Source organism: Saimiri boliviensis, chromosome 17, assembly GCF_048565385.1.
Source record: "Saimiri boliviensis isolate mSaiBol1 chromosome 17, mSaiBol1.pri, whole genome shotgun sequence".
Classification (NCBI taxonomy): domain Eukaryota; kingdom Metazoa; phylum Chordata; class Mammalia; order Primates; family Cebidae; genus Saimiri; species Saimiri boliviensis.
This window is the reverse complement of record NC_133465.1, coordinates 22,761,396-22,786,285: the sequence shown is the minus strand read 5'-3', so window position 1 is coordinate 22,786,285 and position 24,890 is coordinate 22,761,396. Positions and strand designations below refer to the sequence as shown.

The window sequence follows — 24,890 nt, the reverse complement described above, 5'->3', positions numbered from 1 at the left end:
AAAGAGAATGGATAAGAAAAATGGGGAATTGGTTCCCTGTTTAAAATTGTGGTGGGCTGAGTGAGGTGGTTCACGTCTGTAATCCCAGCACTTTGGGAGGCCGAGGTGGGTGGATCACGAGGTCAGGAGTTCGAGATCATCCTGGCCAACAACATGGGAATCATCTCTACTAAAAAAAATAAAAATAAAAATAAATAAATAAATAAATAAATAAATAAATAAAAATTAGCCAGGCATGATGGTGCACACCTGTAATCCCAGCTACTTGGAAGGCTGAGGCAGAAGACTTGCTTGAATGCGGGAGGCGGAAGCTGCAGTGAGCTGAGATTGCATCACTACACTCCAAGCTGGTGAAGAGCAAGACTCCATCTCAAAAGGAAAAAAAAAAGGGGGGTTCATGCATGGAATTCCTGTAATTATAAACTAAACTACCCCAATGCATTTAATTTGGGGTGAAGGGGAAACACAAGCTTCAAATTATGCCCCCCAGGTAAAACATAGTTTACTCATTTGTCAACATCACGAATAATCTGTACGTGTTCCTTGTACAAAATCCCACCATTCAAATGTCATCATGTTTAAAGAAACAAAAATCCCCATGTAATAAGCATCTCCTGTGTGGCAGGTACTACACCAAGAGGACTTATCTATATGACTTCATTTTATCCTCATGACAACTCTGTAACTTTGGGATTACTACCTCTGTTCTGCAGATGAAAGAGGTTTAAATTTTCTAATACCAGAAAGTAGACAGGTAGAAATTTGTACCCAGGTATTTAACTCCAAAGCAAATATATTCTTTCCACAAACCACAATGCCTCAGCAAACAGTTCCCACAACAAGACCCAGGAAACAACAATGAATGAGGGCACGGGATACGTACCCTCATTCATTTAAGTGAGCCAGAGAATCTGGGTTCCAGTTTTCACTATACCTACTCTCTTTGGACTTGTTTCCCAATTAAGAAAAATTTAAAAACAAACAAAACCATTTTTGAGTCAGTCTCACTCTGTTGCTCAGGCTGGAGTGTGATGACATAACCTCAGCTCACTGCAACCTCCACCTCCCAGGTTCAAGTGATTCTCCCGCCTCAGCCTCTCAAGTAGCTGGGATTACAGGTGTGTGCCACCACACCTGGCTAATTATTGTATTTTTAGTAGAGATGGGATTATTTTTGTATTTTTAGTAGAGACCAGGGTTTCACCATGTTGGCCAGGCTGGTCTTGGAACTCCTGACATCAGGTAATCCAGCTGCCTCCACCTCCCAAAGTGCTGGGATTACAAGCATGAGCCACTGTACCCGGCCACAAAACCATTTTTAAATCAAATACAGATAAATGATCTGGCAGTTATTCTTACCAAAAAATACTCATACAAATATCTTATGTAAAGTACTAAGACATTTTTTAAAAGCTCATAACAGAAACAATTCTCAACTACTGTGGCTTATCCCTGGACTATCTATATTATATAATCCTACACCAATACAGACAATTAAGAAGTGAATAAAGGAAGCTTGTACATTGTTAGCAACAATATTCTTTCTGAAGTACCATGACAGAAATTACTATGAAAGTACTATTCTCTACCCCTTACCGTGCATGGTTCTGATGCATTCAAAGCCCTGAAAATCCCATAGTTTAATGGTCATATCTGCAGAACAGGAAGCCAGAAGCTTGCCGCTGTGGTCAAATGAAATGTCCTGTACAGAGTCTGTATGTCCTTTAAGAGTTCGTTCAAAATCTCCAGTCTCATAATCCCACACCTGTCAAATGAAAAGAAAATAGGTTAACACTAACTCCATCACTCCTTTCTTGTTTCACATTTGTACTCAGCAGGCCTGTCTAGCACCTTATTGAGTAATTAACCAAACAAGCAACAAAGGATAACTATCTTAGAAATACGTATCTCATGTATAAATTGTTTTTTCTATAGAGAAAACTAATGTTGCAATTACTAAAAATCTATCTCTAGTACCACATTTATAAGGTTTCTATCACATAACCAACTGTAATAGTGATTAGGTATATAAAGCCACAAGAGACAGTCCCTTCCCTGTCTGAGAGCATGAAAGACACGTAAATAAAAAAACTTAAGGGGAAGAAAGAAAAGGAGGCCAAGCGCGGTGGTTCATGCCTGTAGGCCCAGGAGGGTGGATCACCTGAAGTCAGGAGTTTGAGACCAGCCTGGCCAACATGGTGAAACCCCATGTCTACTAAAAATGCAAAAATTAGCCAGACATGGTGGCAAGCACCTGTAATCCCAGCTCCTTGGGAGGCGGAGGCAGGAGAATGGCTTGAACCCCAGAGGTGAAGGTTGCAGTGAGCCAAGATCATGCCATTGCACTCCAGCCTGAGGGACAAGAGCCAGACGACTTCATCTCAAAAAAAAAAAAAAAAAAAAAAAAAAAGCCTGAGGGACAAGAGCGAGACGATGTCATCTCAAAAAAAAAAAGGGGGGAGGGAGGAGGAGGAGGAGGAGGAGGAGGAGGAAGAGACGGCAACAAAGAAGTAAAGAAGTGGACGGGGAGAGGAAGGGAAGGAGCCTCAGGGAGCTACAGCAGGCATTTATATGTAGAATATTTGAGGAACAATGGATTAATACTCAATCCTATGAGACCAGCAGAACTCAGACATCTAAGGGGCCAAGGGAAGATTTCAGAAGATATAAACTGTTCACGAATAGTAAATGAACAAAAGCATATGTCAAAATAAGGTTTTGGCCAAGTGAAGTGGCTCACGCCTGTAATACTAACACTTTGGGAGGCCAAGGCTCACCTGAGGTCAGGAGTTGGAGACAAGCCTGGCCAACTCGATAAAACCCTGTCTCTACTAAAGATACAAAACTTAGCCGGGTGTGGTGGTGTGTGCCTGTGGTCCCTGCTAATCGGGACAGGAGGCTGAGGTGGGAGAATCACCTGAGCCCAGGTGGCGGAGGATGCAATGAGCTGAGATTGCACCACAGCACTACAGCCTGGGTGACAGAGCAAGATTCTGTCTCCAAAAAAAAAAAGAAAAAGAAAAAGAACAGTCACAGTTTTAAAAGGTAATTTTGGAATGCAGTGGTGTAATCAGAAATAACTGTAGCCTCACATTCCTGGGCTCAAAAGGTCTTCCTGTCTCAGTCTGTTGAGTAGCTGGGACTACAGAGGTGTGCACCAACATGCCTGGCTAACTTTTTGATGTTTTGTAGAGATGGGGTCTCAGTATGTTGCCCAGGTTTACCTCGAATTCTTACATTCTCTTTCTTTTTCTTTTTCTTTTTTCTTTTTTTTTGAGACAGGGTTTTGCTTTGTCGCCCAGGCTGGAGTGCAGTGCAACAGCACAATCTCGGCTCATTGCAACCTCCATCTTCCAGTTTGAAGTAATTATCCTGCATTAGCCTCCCGAGTAGCTGGGACTATAGGTGCGTGCCGCCACTCCTGGCTGATTTTTGTATTTTTAGTACAGACGGGTTTCACCATGTTGGCCAAGATAATTTTGATCTCCTGACCTTGTGATCCACTTGCCTCAGCCTCCCAAAGTGCTGGGATTACAGGCGTGAGCCAAAATGCCCGGCCCCATGGTGGAGTGAAGTGATGTAATCACAGCTCACAGCAACCTCGAATTCTGGGCTTTAGTGATGCTCCCACCTCAGCCTCCAGAGGAACCAGGGGTACAGGTGCACACCACCACAAACAGCTAATTTTTTCTTTTTTCCAGAGACGGGGCCTCAATATGTTGCCCAGGCTGGTCTAGAACTCCTGGCCTCAAAACGATCCTCCTGTCTTGGCCTTCTGAATCATTGGAATTACAGGTGTGAGCCACTGGGCCCATCCCTCTGTCTGCTTCTTATCACAAATATTTTTCTGTGACATTAAAAAATTAGGAAATATTAATTTTAAAAGAATTCTTATTGCTGGCTAAATCATTATTATAGAAAACATTACAGGGAACATGTTTGAATATAAAAAAATTCTGGGGCCGGGCGCGGTGGCTCAAGCCTGTAATCCCAGCACTTTGGGAGGCCGAGGTGGGTGGATCACGAGGTCGAGAGATCGAGACCAACCTGGTCAACATGGTGAAACCCCGTCTCTACTAAAAATACAAAAAATTAGCTGGGCATGGTGGTGCATGCCTGTAATCCCAGCTACTCAGGAGGCTGAGGCAGGAGAATTGCCTGAACCCAGGAGGCGGAGGTTGCGGTGAGCCGAGATCGCGCCATTGCACTCCAGCCTGGGTAACAAGAGCGAAACTCCATCTCAAAAAAAAAAAAAAAAAAAAAAAAATTCTGTCCTCATTTTACAATACTTAAGTCAGACAGCAATGGGGAAAAAGAATTAGTGGGTCAAAAAGTATAACTTTTAAAGCCTTCAAATACTCTGTTAAATTGATCTCCCATAAGACTGTATCAAATGTAATGAGAATGCCTACTTTATCAAACTCTTATCATCACTGGGAATTCTTGTTTAATAATAGGTAAAATATCCTCACAACTTGACATACATACATAGCAATTTTTTTATTGTTAAAGACAGGGTCTCACTGTCACCCAGACTGCAATACAGGGGCTTAATCATAGCTCACTGCAGCCTCCAACTCGCAGGCTCAAGCAATCCTCCCACCTCAGCCTCCTGAGAAGCTAGGATTACAGGTGTGCACCACCAAGCCTAGCTAATTTTTTAAGTAGAGACAAGGTCTTGCTATGTTGCCCAGGCTGGTCTCGAACTCCTGAGCTCAAGCAGGCCTCTCATCTTGGCCTCCCAAAGTCCTAGGATTATAGTCATGAACTACCATGCCCTGCCCGTAATTTCAGTGTTCATTTCTTACGCTGCTGTTAGTAGTAAGGCCAAACTGTTGTTACTATTGGTTAGTCTTACTACCCTTACTACCTTTTTTTTTTTTTTTTTTTTTTTTTTGGAGACGGAGTTTCACTCTTGTTACCCAGGCTGGAGTGCAATGGTGCAATCTCGGCTCACCGCAACCTCTGCCTCCTGGGTTTAGGCATTTCTCCTGCCTCAACCTCCTGAGTAGCTGGGATTACAGGCACGCGCCACCATGCCCAGCTAATGTTTTTTTTTTGTTTGTTTTGTTTTGTTTTTTTTTTTGAGACTGAGTTTCACTCTTGTTATCCAGGCTCGAGTGCAATGGCACGATCTCGGCTAACCGCAACCTCTGCCTCCTGAGTTCAGGTAATTCTCCCGCCTCAGCCTCCTGAGTAGCTGGGATTATAGGCACGCGCCACCATGCCCAGCTACTTTTTTGTATTTTTAGTAGAGATGGGGTTTCACCATGTTGACCAGGATGGTCTCAATCTCTTGACCTTGTGATCCACCCGCCTCGGCCTCCCAAAGTGCTGGGATTACAGGCTTGAGCCACCGCGCCCGGCCTAATATTTTGTATTTTTAGTAGAAACGGGGTCTCATCATGTTGACCAGGATGGGTGCGGGATTACAGGCGTGAGCCACTGCGCCCGGCCTTTTTTTTTTGAGATGTAGTCTTGCTGTGTTGCCCAGGCTGGAGTGCAGTGGTGTGATCTTGGCTCAATGTAACCCCCACCTCCCAGGTTCAAGTGAAACTCCTGCCTCAGCCTCCCGAGTAGCTAGGATTACAGGTGCATGCTGCCAAACCTGGCTAACTATTTTGTATTTTACTAAAGATGGGCTTTCATCGTGTTACCCAGGCTGGTCTTGAACTCCTGAGCTCAGGCAATCTACCTGCCTTGGCTTCCCAAACAGCAGGGATTGCAGGCTTGAGCCACCATGCCTGGCCTGTCACTACCGTTTTTTATGAATTGTTTGCTCCTGGACTGTGTTCATTTTTCTGAGATGTTAATGCTTTTCACATTTGTTTGAATTCTTTATGTTATATATTAAAGTTGGTAATCCAGCCAGGCTTAGTGGCTTACACCTGTAATCCTAGCACTTTGGGAGACAAAGGCAGGAAGGAGGACTGCTTGAGCTCAGGCGTTTGAGCTCTACAAAAAATAAAAAATTAGCTGGGCATAGTGGCACATGCCTGTAGTCTCAGCTACTGAGGAGGCTGAGATGGGAGGATCGCTTGAGTCTGGGGAGGTCAAGGCTGCAGTGAGCCATGACTGTGCCACTGTACTCCAGCCAAGGCAATGGAATGAGAACTTGTTTCATAAAAAAAAAAAAAAAAAAAAAAAAAAAAAAAAAACTGGCAATCTTTCAATTGCTTATTAGTTGAACATATTTTCCAGTTTTGTTTGTGGTTTATTTATGTATCTTTTAGAGACAGGGTCTCACTTTATTGACGAGGCTTGAGTGCAGTAGTGTGATCATAGCTTGCTGGAGACTTGAGCTCCCTGGGCTCAAGAGATCCTCCCACCACACATCTTATTTCTTCATGTTAAAATTACTTCTAGCTGGGCGTGGTGGCTCACATCTGTAATCCCAACACTTTGGGAGGCCGAGATGGGTGGATCACTCCGAGGTTAGGAGTTCAAAATCAGCCTGGCCAAAAAGGCAAAATCCCATTTCTACTAAAAATACAAAAAATTAGCCAGGTGTGGTGGCACACACCTGTAGTCTCAGCTACTCGGAAGGCTGAGGCAAGAGAATTGCTGGAGCCCAGAAGGCGGAGGTTGTAGTGAGCTGAGATTGTGCCACTGCAGTCCAGCCTGGGCAACAGAACATCTAAAAAAAAAAAAATTGGTTCTAAATGACAATCAGAAAAATCACTCTAAAAATTTAAATAATGTAATTAAAAATACTGACATGAACTGGTCTAAATATACATCCCTCTGTAATTTTTTTTTTTTTACTAATTATTGTTCAAATGTTGACAACTGAATGTTTTTAAAAGGAACAAACTAGTTTTATTCATCTACTGCATATATGACATTATTCAATATGACAATTTTTGTTTATTGTTATTAACAACTATAATATTACCAACAGTTTATTAAGCCCTTACCATCTATCTACCAGGCATTGTTCTGTTATATTGATTACATATGCATTACTTTTACACTTCAGAATAGTATAGCTTATTTATTTATTTATTTGAGATGGGGTCTTACTTTGTTGCCAAGGCTGATCTCCAACTCGTGGACTCAAGTGATCCTCCTACCTCAACCTCCCAAAGGGCTGACTGATCGACTGATTTGAGATGGGGTCTCACTTTGTTGTCCAGGCTGGTCTCAAACTCCTGGACTCAAGTAATCCTCCTGCCTCAACCTCCCAAAGTGCCAGGATTACAGGCGTGAGCCACAGCACCTGGCCAAACAGATATTTTTAATCTACCTCTCCAACAAATAAGAAAATTGAGCCTTAACTGTATCAAGCCCTTTGCCCAAGATATTAATAAAATTACAAAACACTTTCCGTATGTTCTCCTTTAAGTACTTTGGAAAGTCATTCTATTGCAGTTGTCGTTTAAAAATAACTTAGAGGGCCAGGCATGGTGGCTCAAGCCTATAATCCATCCCAGCACTTTGGGAGGCTGAGGCGGTGGACTGCCTGAGGTCAGGAGTTTGAGACTATCCTGACCAATACCCGGTCTCTAGTAAAAATACAAAAACTTAGCCGGGCATGGTGGTGGGTGCCTGTAATCCCAGCTACTCGGGAGACTGGGGCAGGAGAAACTTTAATATGGGAGGCGGAGGTTAAGGTAAGCCAAGATCACACCATTTGCACTCCAGCCTGGGCAACAAGAGCGAGACTGTCGCAAAACAAAACAAAACAAAACAAAAAAAACTTAGCTTTACCAGAAGTGAAGAAAAGCGTAAGAAGAAACAGTTTTTTGTTTTTTTTTGAGACGGAGTTTCGCTCTTGTTACCCAAGCTGGAGTGCAATGGCGTGATCTCGGCTCACCGCAACCTCCGCCTCCTGGCTCAGGCAATTCTCCTGTCTCGGCCTCCTGAGTAGCTGGGATTACAGGCACGCGCCACCATGCCCAGCTAATTTTTTGTATTTTTAGTAGAGACGGGGTTTCACTATGTTGACCAGGATGGTCTCGATCTCTTGACCTCGTGATCCACCCGCCTCGGCCTCCCAAAGTGCTGGGATTACAGGCTTGAGCCACCGCGCCCGGCCAGAAACAGTTTTTTTTATTCCGTAAAATATTCGAGGAAGTAATTTATGATGAAAAGCTTTATGTATAAAGAGGAAGAGAAGAGCATTATTTATAATAGATGACTGGAAGTGACTTAAAAAGTTCAGGGCGGGTGCAGTGGCTCACGAGGTCAGGAGTTCAAGACCTGCCTGGCCAACATGGTGAAACCCCATCTCTACTAAAACTACAAAAAACTTAGCTGGGCATCGTGGCAGGCACCTGTAATCCCAGCTGCTCAGGAGGCTGAGGCAAGAGAATCACCTGAACCTGGGTGGCAGAGATTGCAATGAGCTGAGATTGTGTCACTGCATTCTAGCCTGGGCAACGAGTGAGACTCTATCTCAAAAAAAAACAAAGAACAAAAAACAAAACAAACAAACAAACACAGGGCCAAAAGAGGACAGCTTGTTATTGGTGCTGATACACTGCTGACACTGAGTGCTCCTCTGGAATCTGGCCAGCAAAAAATGTTTTCAGCAGCTTCCATGTACTAAATAATAATTTAATCGTCCCCCAGACCCTATGAGGTATTTATTAATTGTCTTCAATTAATAAATTGATGAAGAAAAATAACCACAAAAAGTTAACTTGCCCATAATCACATTAACTAGTAAGTGGTAGAGCCAGGACTTAAACCCAGAGCCAGTGTCCCTGACCACTAACTACCCCACAAAGCCTCTTTATATAAATAAGATGATCCGCTTAAAAAGTTACTAAAAAATGATTCATTAGAAACAAAGAGAAGTATTTGTAAAATAAATCTAGTCAAAAGTTAACAAAACCAGACATAACTACTCTTCATTAATGAAACAACCACATGTATGCATATTTAAAGACTAAATGGTATGAGGAGGTTTCTTATGACCAGAAAAAAATAAAAATAAAAAGACTAAGTTGAAAGGTGGACTCTTAAGTGGTTGCTGTGATAAGTGGTATGATTACAAATAAAAAGTTATAAAACTTCCGATTTGTAAGATTTAAAATCTGACTTAATAGATACATCTTAAGATGGTACATTTACAGTAGTTTATGCTTTTATAATACTGTTGTAAAATCAATAGTTAAGTCCGGATTTTCTACCTATTAAAGAATGTCTAACTCTATCCCAACCCTCACAAGAGCAGCTGTATAGTTTTTTAGTACATAATGAAAGACTACATGAAAAAAAATAATTTAAATACATGTCTACCTACATTAAAATAAATGTAGTATATTAATGTATTAGGCATATAATTATTTTAGCCTATAGAAATCCATGATGCTCACATGAATGTAAGACTTCCTTACAATCACTCTACAGCCCACCCTCTTAAATCACCAGCCCACATGATGCAAGTCGTTGATTTAGAAACTAAAGAAATCATACAAAGACACTGTAAAACAATGTTTAATTTGAAGAACTGGTTAAGTACAGTCACATTTAAATTATGCCTGAATTTTATGTGGGACTGCTAATATGATATACACAATTTACTCACATTTTCTCAGTTATACATTTGTAAATTAAACTTAAAATCTGTAACTTACTTTGTTTTTTTTTTTGTTGTTGTTTGTTTGTTTGTTTTTTTGAGACGGAGTTTCACTCTTGTTACCCAGGCTGGAGTGCAATGGCGCGATCTCGGCTCACCGCAACCTCCGCCTCCTGGGTTCAGGCAATTCTCCTGCCTCAGCCTCCTGAGTAGCTGGGATTACAGGCACGCGCCACCATGCCCAGCTACTTTTTTGTATTTTTAGTAGAGACGGGGTTTCACCATGTTGACCAGGATGGTCTCGATCTCTTGACCCTGTGATCCACCCGCCTCGGCCTCCCAAAGTGCTGGGATTACAGGCTTGAGCCACTGCGCCCGGCCCTGTAACTTACTTTGAAATAAGCCTTAGGATAGAGACACCTACCTAAACCTACCCATACTGCAATTATCTTTCTATAGGTGATTTATGCAACTGTCATTTTATTGTGTCTGAAACAAAGGTAACTTAAAAACAACTCTTTTCCTAATTAAAAAGGCACAACATTAAAATGTAATATACGTTTACTATGGACAAAATTTTTTAATGAGAGAAATACATAATTTATAAATAAAAAGCTCTTATATTCCCATCATCTTGGAAAGCCAATTTTAAATACATTAAGGAGAGTCCAATTTAAATGAATCCTCTATTTAATTCCTTTGCAGCACAGATTCACCCTATCATCAATTACTAGTTTTCTAAACCAGTGTTTTACACATAGCGCTCTGTTCAAAGGAAAGGCACACACTTTTCATTCTCTAAGAACAAAAATTATTCCAGCACAAGGTGACCTACTGACATAAACTAAATTAGTAACATCCTACTTTCTCAAATTCATCAGCAAACTTATCTGGCGGCATGCCTCTAGGAACAACAATGAAATTTTATTCCAATTCTGTCTTTAAGATTTAGAATCAAATTCACATGCCAGACCGTAGGGCAAAAAAAAAAAAAAAAAAAAAAGATTTAGAACCAAATTACTTAAGTTTCAAAGAGTATCTCCTGCCCCTCTGCATGGGCCCTCATTTTCAAGATCTTTTAATTTTTTTCACCTTATCAACTTTAAGTCTACTTTTAACAAAAACCTACCTTAATTGTAGCATCCTCTGAAGCAGAGACCATAACACTGAACACAGGATGGAAAATGACTCGAGTGACTGGACTCCTGTGACCACTCAATGCGTATTTTTCTGGTGGACGGGGAATCCACTCTTTTGGGTCTCGTTTCTGACCAAGAGGTCCACCTGACGTAAATTCTTCTTTTGCTTCATTTAACTTTGATTCTAATTCCATAACCTTTAAAAACAACAAGTAGTTACATATAGATTTCAATAAAAATAGCATTGACATTTTTTAAAACTGCCTTTATTTTACAACTACATATGCAGAATACTTGAAAAAATTTCAGTAATCACATCATTTGTCAGAGTTAAATGAAAATGATTTATTTTATATAGCATCAAAATCTAAGTTGTGTGACAAAACTAAAAATTCAGAAAAATTCAGTACAATTGCCTTAACTATTTAACACAAAGAAAAACTTCAATTTCTATCTGGCGACAGTCTTCTACTACTAATCAGAGAAGGGCAGTGAACTTGTCTTGGTATCTCTAAGGCTACTACTCTTAGTAAGTTCTTTCCAAACCAGATTACATATGGTAATAATAATATTAATAATAAAAGCTAATATTTATTGAGCATCTACTATGTGCCAAACATTTTTCTAAGAGCTTTATATGAGTGAACTCACAACAATGTTATTTATGTATTCTAACTTTGCCTATGAAGTACACATTTTAGGACTGGAATATTATTTGTTGTATTTACTTTACAGGTAGAAAGAAAAGCTCAGAGATAAAAATGACTTGTCTAAGAGCAGACTTCAGTGCTCTTTTCCCAGCATCAATCACAATGGCTCCATGTGTCCTTTCCAAGCGCACAAATGAGTTCTTTCAGTATCAATTCCTCAAAGCCAGGACTATGCAGATTTAAACCAGTCAGCAACTCTAGATATGTGAGTTACCATGTATCTGCAATGATGTGCCTAGGTCAAACTTTTCATAAAGCACAAAAAGATGCATTTTTATTTGCTTTTTAAAGATTAGATGCAATTAATTAATGCAGAATAATGTTATATTCAGAAAATTTATAAGTGAATACAACTAATTTTAAAGAAAAAAAGACTTAGTTACCTTCTTTTGTAATCTAATAACAGATGTCCATTTTTTTTCCAAAAGACCAGCATACTTTTTATCTAATTCTTCATTCTAGAGAAAATAAATTTAGAATCTTTTAAAAATGACTTAACTATGATCCTCAAGCCAAAGATCATTCATCTTTAAGTCCAAACATTACTAAAAATCTGATTATAAAAAAAGTTAGTGGCTGGGTGCGGTGGCTCACACCTGTAATCCCAGCACTTTGGGAGGCTGAGGTGGGTGCATCACCTGAGGTTAGGAGTTTGAGACCAGCCTGGCCAACGTGACAAGACCCAGTATCTACTAAAAATACAAAAATTAGCCAAGCGTGGTGGCACATAGCTGTAATCCCAGCTACTCGGGAGGCTGAGGTAGGAGAATCTCTTGAACCTCGTAGGTAGAAACTGCAGTGAACTGAGATCACACCACGGTACTCCAGCCTGGGAGAAAGAGTGAGACTCCATCTCAAAAATAAAAATAAAAAATAAAAAAGGGGAGTGAAAATCAAGTTCAGTATCAAGTAGACCATAATAACAAATGACAGAATTGTGAATAACTGTTAACTACAGATACTTGAGTAAAAATCCACTCATTAACTATACTATGAAGCATTGTAAAAAGTGAAACATACCATATCTAATTCAGCTTCCTTTTTAAAAACTGAATATGCCTCTTCATAGCCATTTGAACGAAGATAATCTGCTATAGCTCGATTTCTGAAAGAAAACAAATTTAAATGACTCCTTAAAAAAAAAAACAACCTAATTTCTATTTTGAAGAAACAATTTATTTAAAATCTCTTTAAGCCTGAAGATACTCTAAGATATTCCCTTTCAAATCACACAAATATTAAGTTAAAAAGGACACCCCACAAAGCCTCCAGAACTTTTAGCCTCTGTCACAGTACATCCACAATATTATATTCTTAGTTACAAGTTTTTCTCTTCTTTTTTTTTTTTTTGAGACGGAGTTTCGTTCTTGTCACCCAGACTGGAGTGCAATGGCGCGATCTTGGCTCACCGCAACCTCTGCCTCCTGGGCTCAGGCAATTCTCCTGCCTCAGTCTCCTAGTTTTTCTTTTTTTTTTAACCATCAGAAGAGAAACTACGTATTTATGAGTTTCAAATGTGTTACATCTCACAAGCTGTAGGCACTCTATAGATCAATACATGGCTTTGTGATAGCTATCATCAATTTTGCTAACGTTTACATTTAGTCTTTCTTTACTACTGTTACACACTCAAGGGCTGACAGCAGGAATTTAGTTTTGCAGAGAAAAGTTTTGAGAAAATTAAGTATTTTTATATTAGAAATAACTGAACCATTAGAGTGGGTGAAAAAAAGAAATCATACGCTATAAACTTAGTATTCTGCCAGAGAATGAGATAATCATTTAGAACTAGAACCTGAAGGTTAGAGAAGCTGACTAAGCCGATGCCTTTTCAGGTTTGCTTTACACAGTCTGAGTACCCTTTTTACAAAATGCTTGGGCCCCAAAGTGTGTTAGGCTTATTTTTAAATTCTGAAATATTTGCATTATTATGCCTAGTTCAGTAATCCAAAATGCTCCAATGAATATTTTCTTAAGCATCAAGTCAGCTCTCAAAAGCTATCAAATTTTGGAGCATTTTGGATTTTCAGATTAGGGATGTTCAACCTGTATTCTTTTGAAAAATGAAAATCAGCGAAACTCCCTCCTACTAAGATAACCTATTTCAATGTCTCAATTTTTTTTGCACCTTAAGTCTCACTGTGATACAAATAGTTGTTTGCTTGGGCTTTCCTTTAAATTAACCCGTGTGGACTACATACAATGTCCTCGTATTATGTCACACAAACACTTTCATATTCTTAATTTGCCTCTTTTTACTAAAATTGTGTTCTACTACGTTGTGAGACCTACGCTGCTGCCCAGAATGCAGTGCAGTGGCATAATCATACGTGCTTCCAACAATAAGGCTCATGTAACAGATAATACATATGTGTACCATATGTGCAAATTATAACAACCGTAATCTTTTTTTTGACCCATGGTCTCGTTCAGTCTCCCAGGCTGGAGTGCAATGGCACAATCATGACTCACTGCAGCCTTGACCTCCTGGGCTCAAGTGATCCACCCACCTCAGCTTCCTGAGTAGCTGGGACCACAAGTGCATGCCACCATGCTGAGCAATTTTTTTTTTTTTTTGTACAGATAGGGTTTCCGCCACGTCACCCAGGCTTGTCTCAAACTCCTGGGCTCAAGTGATCCTCCCACCTTGGCCTTCCAGAGTCTTGAGATCATGGGAATTAGTCACCATGCCCTGCCAACAATTACAGTCTTAAGGAATATATTTTTTGTAAAGGAAAGTTAAATGGTGATAATTTTCCAGGTAAAGGAAAGATAGTACTAAAGGAGAAATGTGCAAAAATGACTACTCCCTTTTCCTGATTAAAATAAGGTCAGTAGGACAGAATTTTCAGTACCACTGTTTTCCACCTCCACATCAGGTCCTACTGGAAGGTTTTCAAGTGCAACAGCATGCAGGAAACTATCATTCTTTTTTTTTTTTTTTTTTTTGAGATGGAGTTTTGATCTTGTTATCCAGGCTGGAGTGCAATGGCGCGATCTCGGCTCACCGCAACCTCTGCCTCCTGGGTTCAGGCAATTCTCCTGCCTCAGCCTCCTGAGTGGCTGGGATTATAGTCACGCGCCACCATGCCCAGCAAACTTTTTGTATTTTTAGTAGAGACGGGGTTTCACCATGTTGACCAGGTTGGTCTCGATCTCTCGACCTCGTGATCCACCTGCCTCGGCCTCCCAAAGTGCTGGGATTATAGGCTTGAGCCACCGCGCCCAGCGAAACTACCATTCTTAGACTAACAATGCCTTCTCCTGGAATACCTCTTCAAGACCTGAGGCTGTTTTACAGTTTAACTTTTTTTTTTTTTTTAAAGTAGAAGGAGCACATTCTAAAATAACCATAAAAGTAAAAGTAGTTTGGGTTTTTGTTGTTGTTGTTGTTGTTTTCATCAAAACAGTAACATTGTTTTAGCTCTACTCAACTCTTTCTCCTATCAGCAATTTAGTCACAGCCCCATACTTCGAGCCACATTATCAGGGAAGCGGTATTGTCACAGTTATGAAAAGAACTCCAGCTGGGTGCAGTGGCTCATGCCTGTAATCCCAACACTTTGGGAGGCCCGGCGGGCAGATTATCTGAAATCAGAAGTTAGAGACCAGACTGGTCAATATGGTGAAACTCCATCTCTACTAAAAATACAAAAATTAGCCAGATGTGGTAGTGTGCATATGTTAAGTCACAGATACTTAGAAGGCTGAGGCAGAAGAATTGTTTGAACCTGGGAGGTGGCCTCACCACTGCACTACAGTGGGCGACAGAACAAGACTGTCTCAAAAAAAAAAAAAAAAAAAAAAAGTCCAGAGAATTTTAGTACCACCACCTCTGTTGCCTTGCCTCTCAATATTTAAGCCAACAATCTGATTCAGTTACTGCAGAAGCTCTAACTTTAGCAAGGTGTACCACCATTACTAAAAGTAAGAAATAACTAAAGACTAAAGAACCTCAGCAGACGGCAGTGGCTCATGCCTGTAATCCCAGCACTTTGGGAGGCTGAGGTGGGAGAACTGCTTGAGCCTGGCAGGCTGAAGCTGCAGTAAGCTGTGAGTGATCGGCCATTTTAATTTCATTGCTTATATGAAGAAAAACAAGGTTAAGTCAAAGGCTGATGAACTAAGATGTTTTCTTACTAGACCCATTTAAAGAGATACACTAATAGCCAAGACGATCCTAAGCAAAAAGAACAAAGCTGAAGGCATTGCACTACCTGACTTCAAACTATACTACATGGCTACAGTAACCAAAACAGCATGATACTGGTACCAAAAGAGACATACAGACCAAGGGAACAGAACAGAGACCTCAGAAATAACACCACACATCTACAGTCATCTCGGATCTTCAACAAACCTGACAAAAACAAGCAATGGGGAAAGGATTCTTTGTTTAATAAATGGTGCTCAGAAAACTGGTAAGCTGGACTCCTTCCTTACACAAAAATTAAGTCAAGATGGATGAAAGACTTAAATATATAATCCAAAGCCATAAAAATCCTAGAAGAAAACCTAGGCAGTAACACTCAGGACAAAGGCATGGGCAAAGATTTCATGACAAAAATGCCAAAACCAACTGCAACAAAAGCTAAAATGATAAACAGAATCTAATTAAACGGACGAGCTTCTGAACAGCAAAAGAAACTATTATCACAGTGAACAGACAACCTATGGAAAGGGAAAAATTTTTTGCAATCTGCCCACTGACAAAGGTCCAATATCCAGAATCTACAAGGAACTTAAACAAATTTATAAGAAAAAAACAACCCCATCAATAAGTGGGCAAAGGGTATGGACAGACACTTCTCAAAAGAAGAAATTTATGTGGCCAACAAACACATGAAAAAAAGCTCAACGTCATTGATCATTAGAGAAATGCAAATCAAAACCACACTGAGATACCATCTCATACCAGTCAGAATGGTGATTATTAAAAAGTCAAGAAACAACAGATGCTGGCGAGGCTGGAGAAATAGGAATGCTTTTATACTGTTGGTAGGAATGTAAATTAGTTCAACCATCGTGGAAGACAGTGTGGTGATTCCTCAAGGATCTAGAACCAGAAATACGATTTGACCCAGCAATCTCATTACTTGGTATATACCCAAAGGAATACAAATCATTCTGCTACAAAGACGCATGCATACTTATGTTTACTGCAGCACTGCTGACAATAGTAAAGACATGGTACCAACCCAAATGCCCATCAATGACAGACTAGATAAAGAAAATGTGGTGCATATACACCATGGAATACTATGCAGGCATAAAAAGGAATGAGATTATGTCCTTTGCAGTGACATGGATGAAGCTGGAAGCCATCATCCTCAGTAAACTAACACAGGAGCAGAAAACCAAATACCACATGCTCTCATGCATAACTGGGAGTTAAACAATAAGAACACATGGACCAGAAGGAGGGGAACAACACATACCCAGGCCTGCTGGTTGGGGGTAGGTAAGGGGAGGGAGAGCATCAGGACAAATAGCTAATAGCTTAAAACCTAGGTGATGGTTTGATAAGTGCAGCAAACCACCATGGCACACATTTATCTATGTAACAAACTTACACATTCTGCACATGTATCCCGGAACTTAAAGTAAAATAAAAATTTTAAAAAAGAGATACACCGAAAAGGCCGAGCTTGCATAGTCAGGGTAGCAATGGAGATAATCTGCATTCCTCTAAAAGGTCCAGGGACCCAATGAATCTGAGGTGTCTGCAGCGCTGTGAAAGCTCTGTGAAGGTAACACAGAAGACCAGGCAGTATCAAGCATGACATCACCAGGAGCACACCTGGAGTCATCTTTAGTGCCCTCCTCCAAAAGACATCCCTCACACCACCGCAGGCTACACTGTTTTAGATAACAAGAAGGAACTATACAGTCTTGGGAGAGTATGTGAATAAAGTTTATTTCCAGGGCAGAGATATACAGGGAATCATTCCCTAAGCTGCAGCCACAGGATATCAACCAAGTCTCAACAAGTAACAAGCCTTCCTAATTTTTCTTTTTTTAGATGGAGTCTTGCTCTGCCACCCAGGCTGGAGTGCAGTGGCATGATCTCGGCTCACTGCAACCTCTGCCTCCTGGGTTCAAGAGATTCTCAAGCCTCAGCCTCCCGAGTCGCTGGGATTACAAGTGAGCACCACCATGCCCGGCTAATATTTTTTGTATTTTTAGTGGAGATGAGGTTTCACCAGGTTGGCTAAGCTGGTCTGGAACTCCTGGGCTCAAGTGATCCACCTGCCTCAGCCTCCCAAAGTGCTAGGATTACAGGCGTGAGCCACCACGCCTCGCCAATTATGTTGTTTTAAAGTTACTAATGTACACATATATTATTGACTGACACTTAGAAAAGAACTTCATGGCCTGCTATAGGCCAGAGGTCAGCTATATTTCCAGAGACAAAGACATTTTGCCTTAGTTGCTCAGTACAACTTACAACTGTGAAATCCACTCAGAATACAATCTTGTAAAAATATTTTGCATTATTTCAAAAACTCATAAGGAAAAGTCAGGATGTACAATAATAGAGATAGCCAATACAACTGTCATGTATTGCAAAGTTTGAAACATTTATATTTTTAAAATGTAAAGTAAAATTTCACTATAAAACTCCTCATTTAAGAAAAAAGGAAGAAGGGATGAGGGCCTGTTATATTCCCAGTTTTATATAGGGAATATAAAAGAAGGTTAAGTTACATATGGTCCCTTGCCTTCGAGAATCTTGTAAACCTATCTAAGGAGCAAAATGAAAGCTAATGAAGTATATGAAATTTAATTCAAAAATGAGAGAAATGAGATTGAATGGAAAAATTGTTTTATAAAGGCAAGATGTGAGGCCTTAAAAGAAACAGTAGGTATTACCTAGCCAGGAAGCTGACGTGGACCATTGAACAAGAACGGTACATTATGGAGATCTCAAGGTTTAACTAAAAACATATGATCAAGCTCAACATTCTTGGCCAGGCCCGGTAGCTCATGCCTGTAATCCTAGCACTTTGGGAGGCTGGGGTGGACAGATCACTTGAGTTTACGTGTTTGAGACCCAGCCTGGCCAACATGGTGAAACCTCATCTCTACTACAAATACAAAAATTAGCCAGGCTCAGGGGTGCACACCTGTAATCCCAGCTATTCGAGAGACTGAGGCAGAAGAATCACTTGAACCTGGGAGGTGCAGTATTGTAGTGAGCCAAGATGGTGCCACCGCTCTCCAGCCTAGGTGGCACAGAAAGACTCTATCTCAAAAACAAAAACAGATTCAACATTCTTGCTTTTAAAACATTTCTTATTAACAGAAAGGTTTTCATTAAGAATATTTATTAGCATCAGAAAAAAAACCTCTCAAATCTTCAACTAATAAATCTAATAGTTAATGGCAGAGCACTAGAAACACTTGTGCTAAAGAATAGGACAAAGATGCTATTATCATTACTATTACTTAAAACTGTCTAAAAGCAATTGATCTAAATATCAGATAAAAAATATCAGAAATGAGGTGGTATTAAAATAATGAGAGAAATGGCTAAATGGACAAACAGACTATGTAGGACATTTAAGGCAAGAAAAAACAATTTAATGAAAGAAGTAATTTTTAAAAACTTATTTATCAGAAAAGTCAGAAGTATCCAGGCAGATTACGTGAAACAGCAAACTAAACAGAGGAGGACCACTGTATAGTAAGTCAAGCCCTAAAAAATAATGAAGATCCCTTAAAATCAGGTCATATTTGTAATAGGCATCCCCAGAATCAACTGGTAGCTTCCAATTGTTGATGGTGCAGTTTTGACTCTGCATTCAACAGCAGGATATTCAATTATCTACAACACTGCAAATAATGGATTTATATTTTTAGAATTAGGATAGGTCAAGTCATAGCAGATGGTTGTCATTCCACTGCCACCTGATGAATCATTTACTTTTCCTGGGCCCCTTTCCTCACTCTTTAAAAAAAAAAAAAAAAGAGATGAGGGCTTGCTCTGTTGCCCAAGCTGGAGTGCAGTGGCACAACCATGGCTCCTGGGCTCAATGGATGCTCCTGCTTCAGCCTCCTGAGTAGCTGAAACTATAGGCACATGCCACCAAGAATGGTTAATTATTATTATTTTTAAGTAGAGATAGGGTCTCAATATGTTGCTAAGACTGACCCTTTCTTCACTCTTAAATACCTAGTTGCATCTCATTCTTCAGCTGACCTCCAACTCTACACAGAAAATAAGGAGCTACTCAGCATATACCAACCATTCTTAATGTAGTGACTGGTATTTGTGGCACTGCTTTCCTCTTCTATTTTTTTTCACATCAGTCAGGTGGTGTGCCGACATCATAACAAGGTTTGAGGGTGGCATATCTTACACATGTGTGAACACCCAATCAGCACCCTTATGAACTACAAAACAATCTGCTTTCTTCTTTTTTGGGGGGGATGAAGTTTCACTCTGTTGCCCAGGCTGGAGTGCAATGGCACAATCTCAGCTCACCAAAACCTCTGCCTCCTGGGTTCAAGCAATTCTCCTGCCTCGGCCTCCTGAGTAGCTGGCATTACAGGTATGTGCCGCCACACCCAACTAATTTTGTATTTTTTAAGTAGAGACAGGGTTTCTCCAGGTTGGTCAGGCTGGTCTCAAACTCCTCACCTCAGCTGATCCACCTACCTCGGCCTCCCAAAGTGCTGGGATTACAGGCATGAGCAACCATGCCCAGCCTCTACCTTCCTCTTCTACAATGTGTTTTCTTTTATCTTTTTTTGAGACAGGGTCTCGCTCTGTCACCCAGTCTGGAGGGTTGTGGCGCAATCTCAGCTTACTGCAACCTCTGCCTCTCGAGTAGCTGGGATTACCAGGCATGTGCCACTACGCCAAGTTAATTTTCATATTTTTAGTAGAGACGGGTTTTCGTCACATTGGCCAGGCTGATCTTGAACTCCTGACTTCAGGTGATCCGCCTGAAGTCAGCGTCCCAAAGTGCTGGGATTACAGGAGAGCCACCGTGCCTGGCCTACGATGTGTTTTCTCTAATACAACTCTCTGGAATACCCTCCATCTTTCACTGAAATGCAGTGTGATGTGGCATGTACAAAGGCTTTGTATGAATTCTACAGAAAGTCAACAATTTTGATCTTGATCATATCTTTATCATCTTTACAGATGCCTACATTTCACTCCTAAAAAAAAGTTAACATATATATTTTTTAAATGATCAGCAATTTCATTCTGGAAATCAAAAATTTCCAAATAATAAAAAGATCTAACACAGGCCAGGCATGGTGGCTCACACTTGTAATCCCAGCACTTTGAAAGGCCAATCCAAGAGGATTGTTTGAACCCAACAGTTATGAGCTATGATCATGCACTGCACCACTCCAGCCTGAACCCTGTCTCTTTAAAAAAAATAAAAATAAAAATAAAAAATAAAAAAAGCCAGGCAGGGTGGCTCACACCTATAATTCCAGCACTTTGAGATGCTGAGGCAGGCAAACTGCTAGAGCCCAGGGTTTGAGACCAGCCTGGGCAACATGGTAAAACTCTGTCTCTACAAAAAATAGAAAAATTAGCTAGGCATGTGGCACGCACCTGTAGTCCTAACAACTTGGGAGGCTGAGATGTGAGGACGGGTTGAGCCTGGAAGGTGGAGGCTGCAGTGAGCTGAGACTGAGCCTCTGCACTCCAGCCTGGGAGACAGAGCCAGACACTATCTCAAAAAACTAACACAAACTGAGAAGAATTTAATCCTCCTTTGAAGACACAGAGGGCCTTTTTAATTTTGGGGGGCAATAGTTACAAACAATAGTCACTGCATAGAAAGTGACAATATAGGCAATATGATTAGAGGTTCCATCATTATTGAACCTTTAAAGTTTAAAAGACAGGCTGGGTGGAGTGGCTCATGCCTGTAATCCCAACCCTTTGGGAGGCCAAGGTGGGCGAATCACCTGAGGTCCAGAGTTTGAGACCAAACTGGCCAACATGGTGAAACCCCGACTCTACTAAAAATACAACAATTAGCCAGGCACAGCGGTGTGTGCCTGTAATCTCAGGTATTGGAATGCTGAAGCAGGAGAACCACTTGAACCCAGGAGACAGAGGTTGCAGTGAGCCAAGATAGCACCACTGCACTTTAGCCTGGGCAACAAGAGCAAAACTCTGTCTCAAAAAAATAAAAAGTTTTAAAGACAACAGGGACCTCAACATGTAGGCTAGACAGAAGCAGCATATTAAATAGTTTATGTTTAAATGTATATAGTTACTTTGACAGTCAATGAAAATATATAGCTGTTTTTACAAATATAAACATTTGAAATTGAGGTTACAGTCTTATTTCAACCTTACGATCCAATTCGTTCGTGTACTTTGCTTTTGTTGCCCCGTAATAAAATTCAAATTCACACAGGTAAGCAGTGCAAACAGTACCTGGATTTAAACATCTCAACTTGCAGTCTCAGAGTATTCTTCAATTAAACTGAGCCAGAAGATTTTAAAAGGAGTGGAAAATACCTCTTGGAAAGCTGAGTCACTAACAAGGTCTAAAAATTACTTTCATGCCTTACTATAGATCCCCAAGTCAGGCGAAAAGTACCCAAATCTTAACCTAAGCCCTAAAACTTGTCTGACATCTACTGAGACTGCATGAACACGTGCAGCTATAGTATATTCCTGTAACAACGTGAAATGTGCAGGCAGGTGCAGATCTTCACTTAGTTTGCAAAGGCCAGGGAAAAACCACTTTCCAATCAATGCTAAATACCTACAATGTTCACATACGTGCACAGGAGAAACCTGAATACCTCAACTAACTGCAGAGGTCAGACTTTTGAAGCAAGCAAGCAAACAAACAAAAAACCAGCTTAAAAATACATTACGGTTGGCAGGGCGAAGTGGCTCACATCTGTAATCCCAGCACTTTGGGAGGCCCAGGTGGGCGGATCACGAGGTCAGGAGTTTGGCTGACACAGTCAAACCTGTCTCTACTAAAAATACAAAAATTAACTGTGCGTGGTGGCACGTGCCTATAGTCCCAGCTACTCGGGAGGCTGAGGCAAGAGAATCGCTTGAACCCGGGAGGCGGAGGTTGCAGAGAGCTGAGATCAAGCTATCATCGCACTCTAGCCTCAGTGACAGAGCAAGATTCTGTCTCAAATAAAATACAATAAAAATATCTATTACAGTCATGAAAAGACATGGAGAAATGTTAAATACAGATTGCTAAGTCAAAGCAGCCAGTGTGAAAAGGGTACATGCTATATAATTGTAATTTTCTGGAAAAGACAAAACTATGGAAACAGTAAAAATATGAAGGGTTTAGGGAGGCAGGGAGGGATGAATAAGTGGAGGCTGAGATTTTTAGGGCAGTGAAATTATTCTGTATGATACTGTAATGATAGATATGTAACATTAAGCATTTGTCAAAACCAAGAGAATATACAACAAAAAGAATGAACCCTAGCGTCAACTATGGACTTTAGTTACTAATAATGTATCAATGTTGACTCATCAATTATAATAAATATACCACATAAATACAAGATAACAACACTAGGGGAAACTGGGGGAAAGGCCAAATTAAGAGGTAGGCTATGAGAAAAGGCATATGGCACTGTCCATCAAGTCACGTATTCCATTCCCAAATCAAAATTGCTATGGAAAACATTTAAGGCTTTTTGGGAAAATAATTTGAGAGAAGCAAGGTTTACAAAACAAAAAATTTAGAATTTATTACCTCATATTGACTTTTGTTTGTTTGTTTTTTGGAGATGGTGTCACACTCTGTCACCCAGGTTAAAGTGCAGTAGTGTGATCTCAGTCACTGCAGCCTCCACCTCCCAGGCTCGAGCAATTCTCCTGCCTCAGCCTCCCAATGTAGCTGGGATTACAGGCAGGCGCCACCACGACCAGCTAGTTTTTTGTTTTTTGGTTTTTTTGGTTTTTGTTTGTTTGTTTGTTTTGTTTTGTTTTTAAAGCAGAGATGGGGTTTCACCATGTTGGCCAGGCTGCTCTCAAGCACCTAACCTCAGGTGATCCACCTGTCTCAGCCTACCAAAGTGCTAGGATTACATGCGTGAGCCACCACACCTGGCTGAAATGTATTATTAATATAAAGCTACAATGATCAAAAGAGTGTTCTTCTGGTTCCTGAAAGCATAGCAAGTCCAAAAGCCAATGTAAGGTTTTATAAGAAGGTGTTTTCAGATCAATAAGGAAAGGACTATTCAATAAATGTTTGGACATGTGGATAATGACTCAGAGAAAAAGCACTTGGATCCCTTCCGCGTATAATCAACAAACATAAATTCCAGACGGCTTAGACATTACTATAAAAAGAAACAAAACCAAAAATGTCTTAAGAAAATAAAAATGAAAACTTATGTAGTCAAGATTAGTGAAGGTCTTCCCAGGTATCAATCTATGTTAGTATCAAGGAAAAGACACAGCTTTTACTATATGACACCTATTTGCAACATATGACAATGGGTGACTTAGTACACTAAAGTCCTCTTAGGGATCAACAAGAAAAATGTAAACACTACAACAGAAAACAAAACAAAACAAAATGTAGCAACACCCAAACAGGCAATTCACAAAGTATGAGAAGGGAATCATATATAAAACAATTTTTTGAACTCAATAATTTTAAAGAAAAAATTTCTATAAATTGTGAGATTATTATTTTTTTTTCTGAGACGGACTTTCGCTCGTTACCCAGGCTGGAGTGCAATGGCGCGATCTCTGCTCACGGCAACCTCTGCCTTCTGGGTTCAAGCAATTTTCCTGCCTTAGCCTCCCAAGTAGCTGGGACTACAGGCATGCGCCACCATGCTCAGCTTATTTTTGTATTTTTAGTAGAGATGGGGTTTCACCATGTTGACCAGGATGGTCTCAATTTCTTGACCTTGTGATTTACCCACCTCAGCCTCTCCAAGTGCTGGGATTACAGGCATGAGCCACCGCGCCTGGCTGAGATTACTTTTATATACACACACAAAATTTGATGTTTGCAATTCAACTTCCTGGTTTTTTTTTTTTTTTGGGGGGGGGTCACCCAGGCGGCAGTGCAGTGGGGCAAGAGCTCCCAGGATCCTCCCACTGAAGGCTCCCAAGCAGGTCCCAAGAATGCACCCAGCATTCCTGGTTTTTGTTTTTTGTTTTTTTGTTTTTTTTTGAGATGGAGTCGCCCAAGCTGGGGTGCAATGAGGTGATCTCAGCTCACTGCAACCTCTGCCTTCCAGGTTCAAGTGATTCTCCTGTCTCAGCCTCCTGAGTAGCTGAGACTTACAGGCACATGCCATGACACCCGGCTCAACGTTTGTATTTTTAGTAGAGATGGGGTTTTGCCATGCTGGCCAAGCTAGTCTTGAACCCCTGACCTCAGGTGATCCACCCACCTGGGACTCCCAAGTGTTGGGATTACAGGCATGAGTCAGATGTGAGTCAGGCGTGAGTCAGGGATTTCCAATTCCTGAAATTTTTAATGAGAAAAAAAATCTTAAGGAAACAGTTAATTGGGCCAGACG

The 24,890-nt window shown here is 40.6% G+C and overlaps 1 protein-coding gene and 1 non-coding gene across 4 annotated transcripts in view; both read right to left on the bottom strand.

The window, feature by feature from the left end:
* PAFAH1B1 (platelet activating factor acetylhydrolase 1b regulatory subunit 1) overlaps nucleotides 1–24,890 on the bottom strand; it is a 110,950-nt gene that overhangs the window by 11,458 nt on the left and 74,602 nt on the right. For all 3 annotated transcript variants that reach the window (XM_074387973.1, XM_039475716.2, NM_001280011.1), the window contains 4 exons: nucleotides 12,396–12,480; nucleotides 11,759–11,833; nucleotides 10,656–10,862; nucleotides 1,597–1,765 (listed from right to left, as the gene is read on the bottom strand). In XM_074387973.1, the coding sequence (XP_074244074.1) occupies nucleotides 1,597–1,765; nucleotides 10,656–10,862; nucleotides 11,759–11,833; nucleotides 12,396–12,480 (536 nt within the window). The remainder of the gene's footprint in view (nucleotides 1–1,596; nucleotides 1,766–10,655; nucleotides 10,863–11,758; nucleotides 11,834–12,395; nucleotides 12,481–24,890) is intronic.
* LOC120367057 (small nucleolar RNA U13) lies at nucleotides 19,683–19,784 on the bottom strand. The gene has a single exon (XR_005581557.1). It is a non-coding gene; the product is annotated as a small nucleolar RNA U13 (small nucleolar RNA).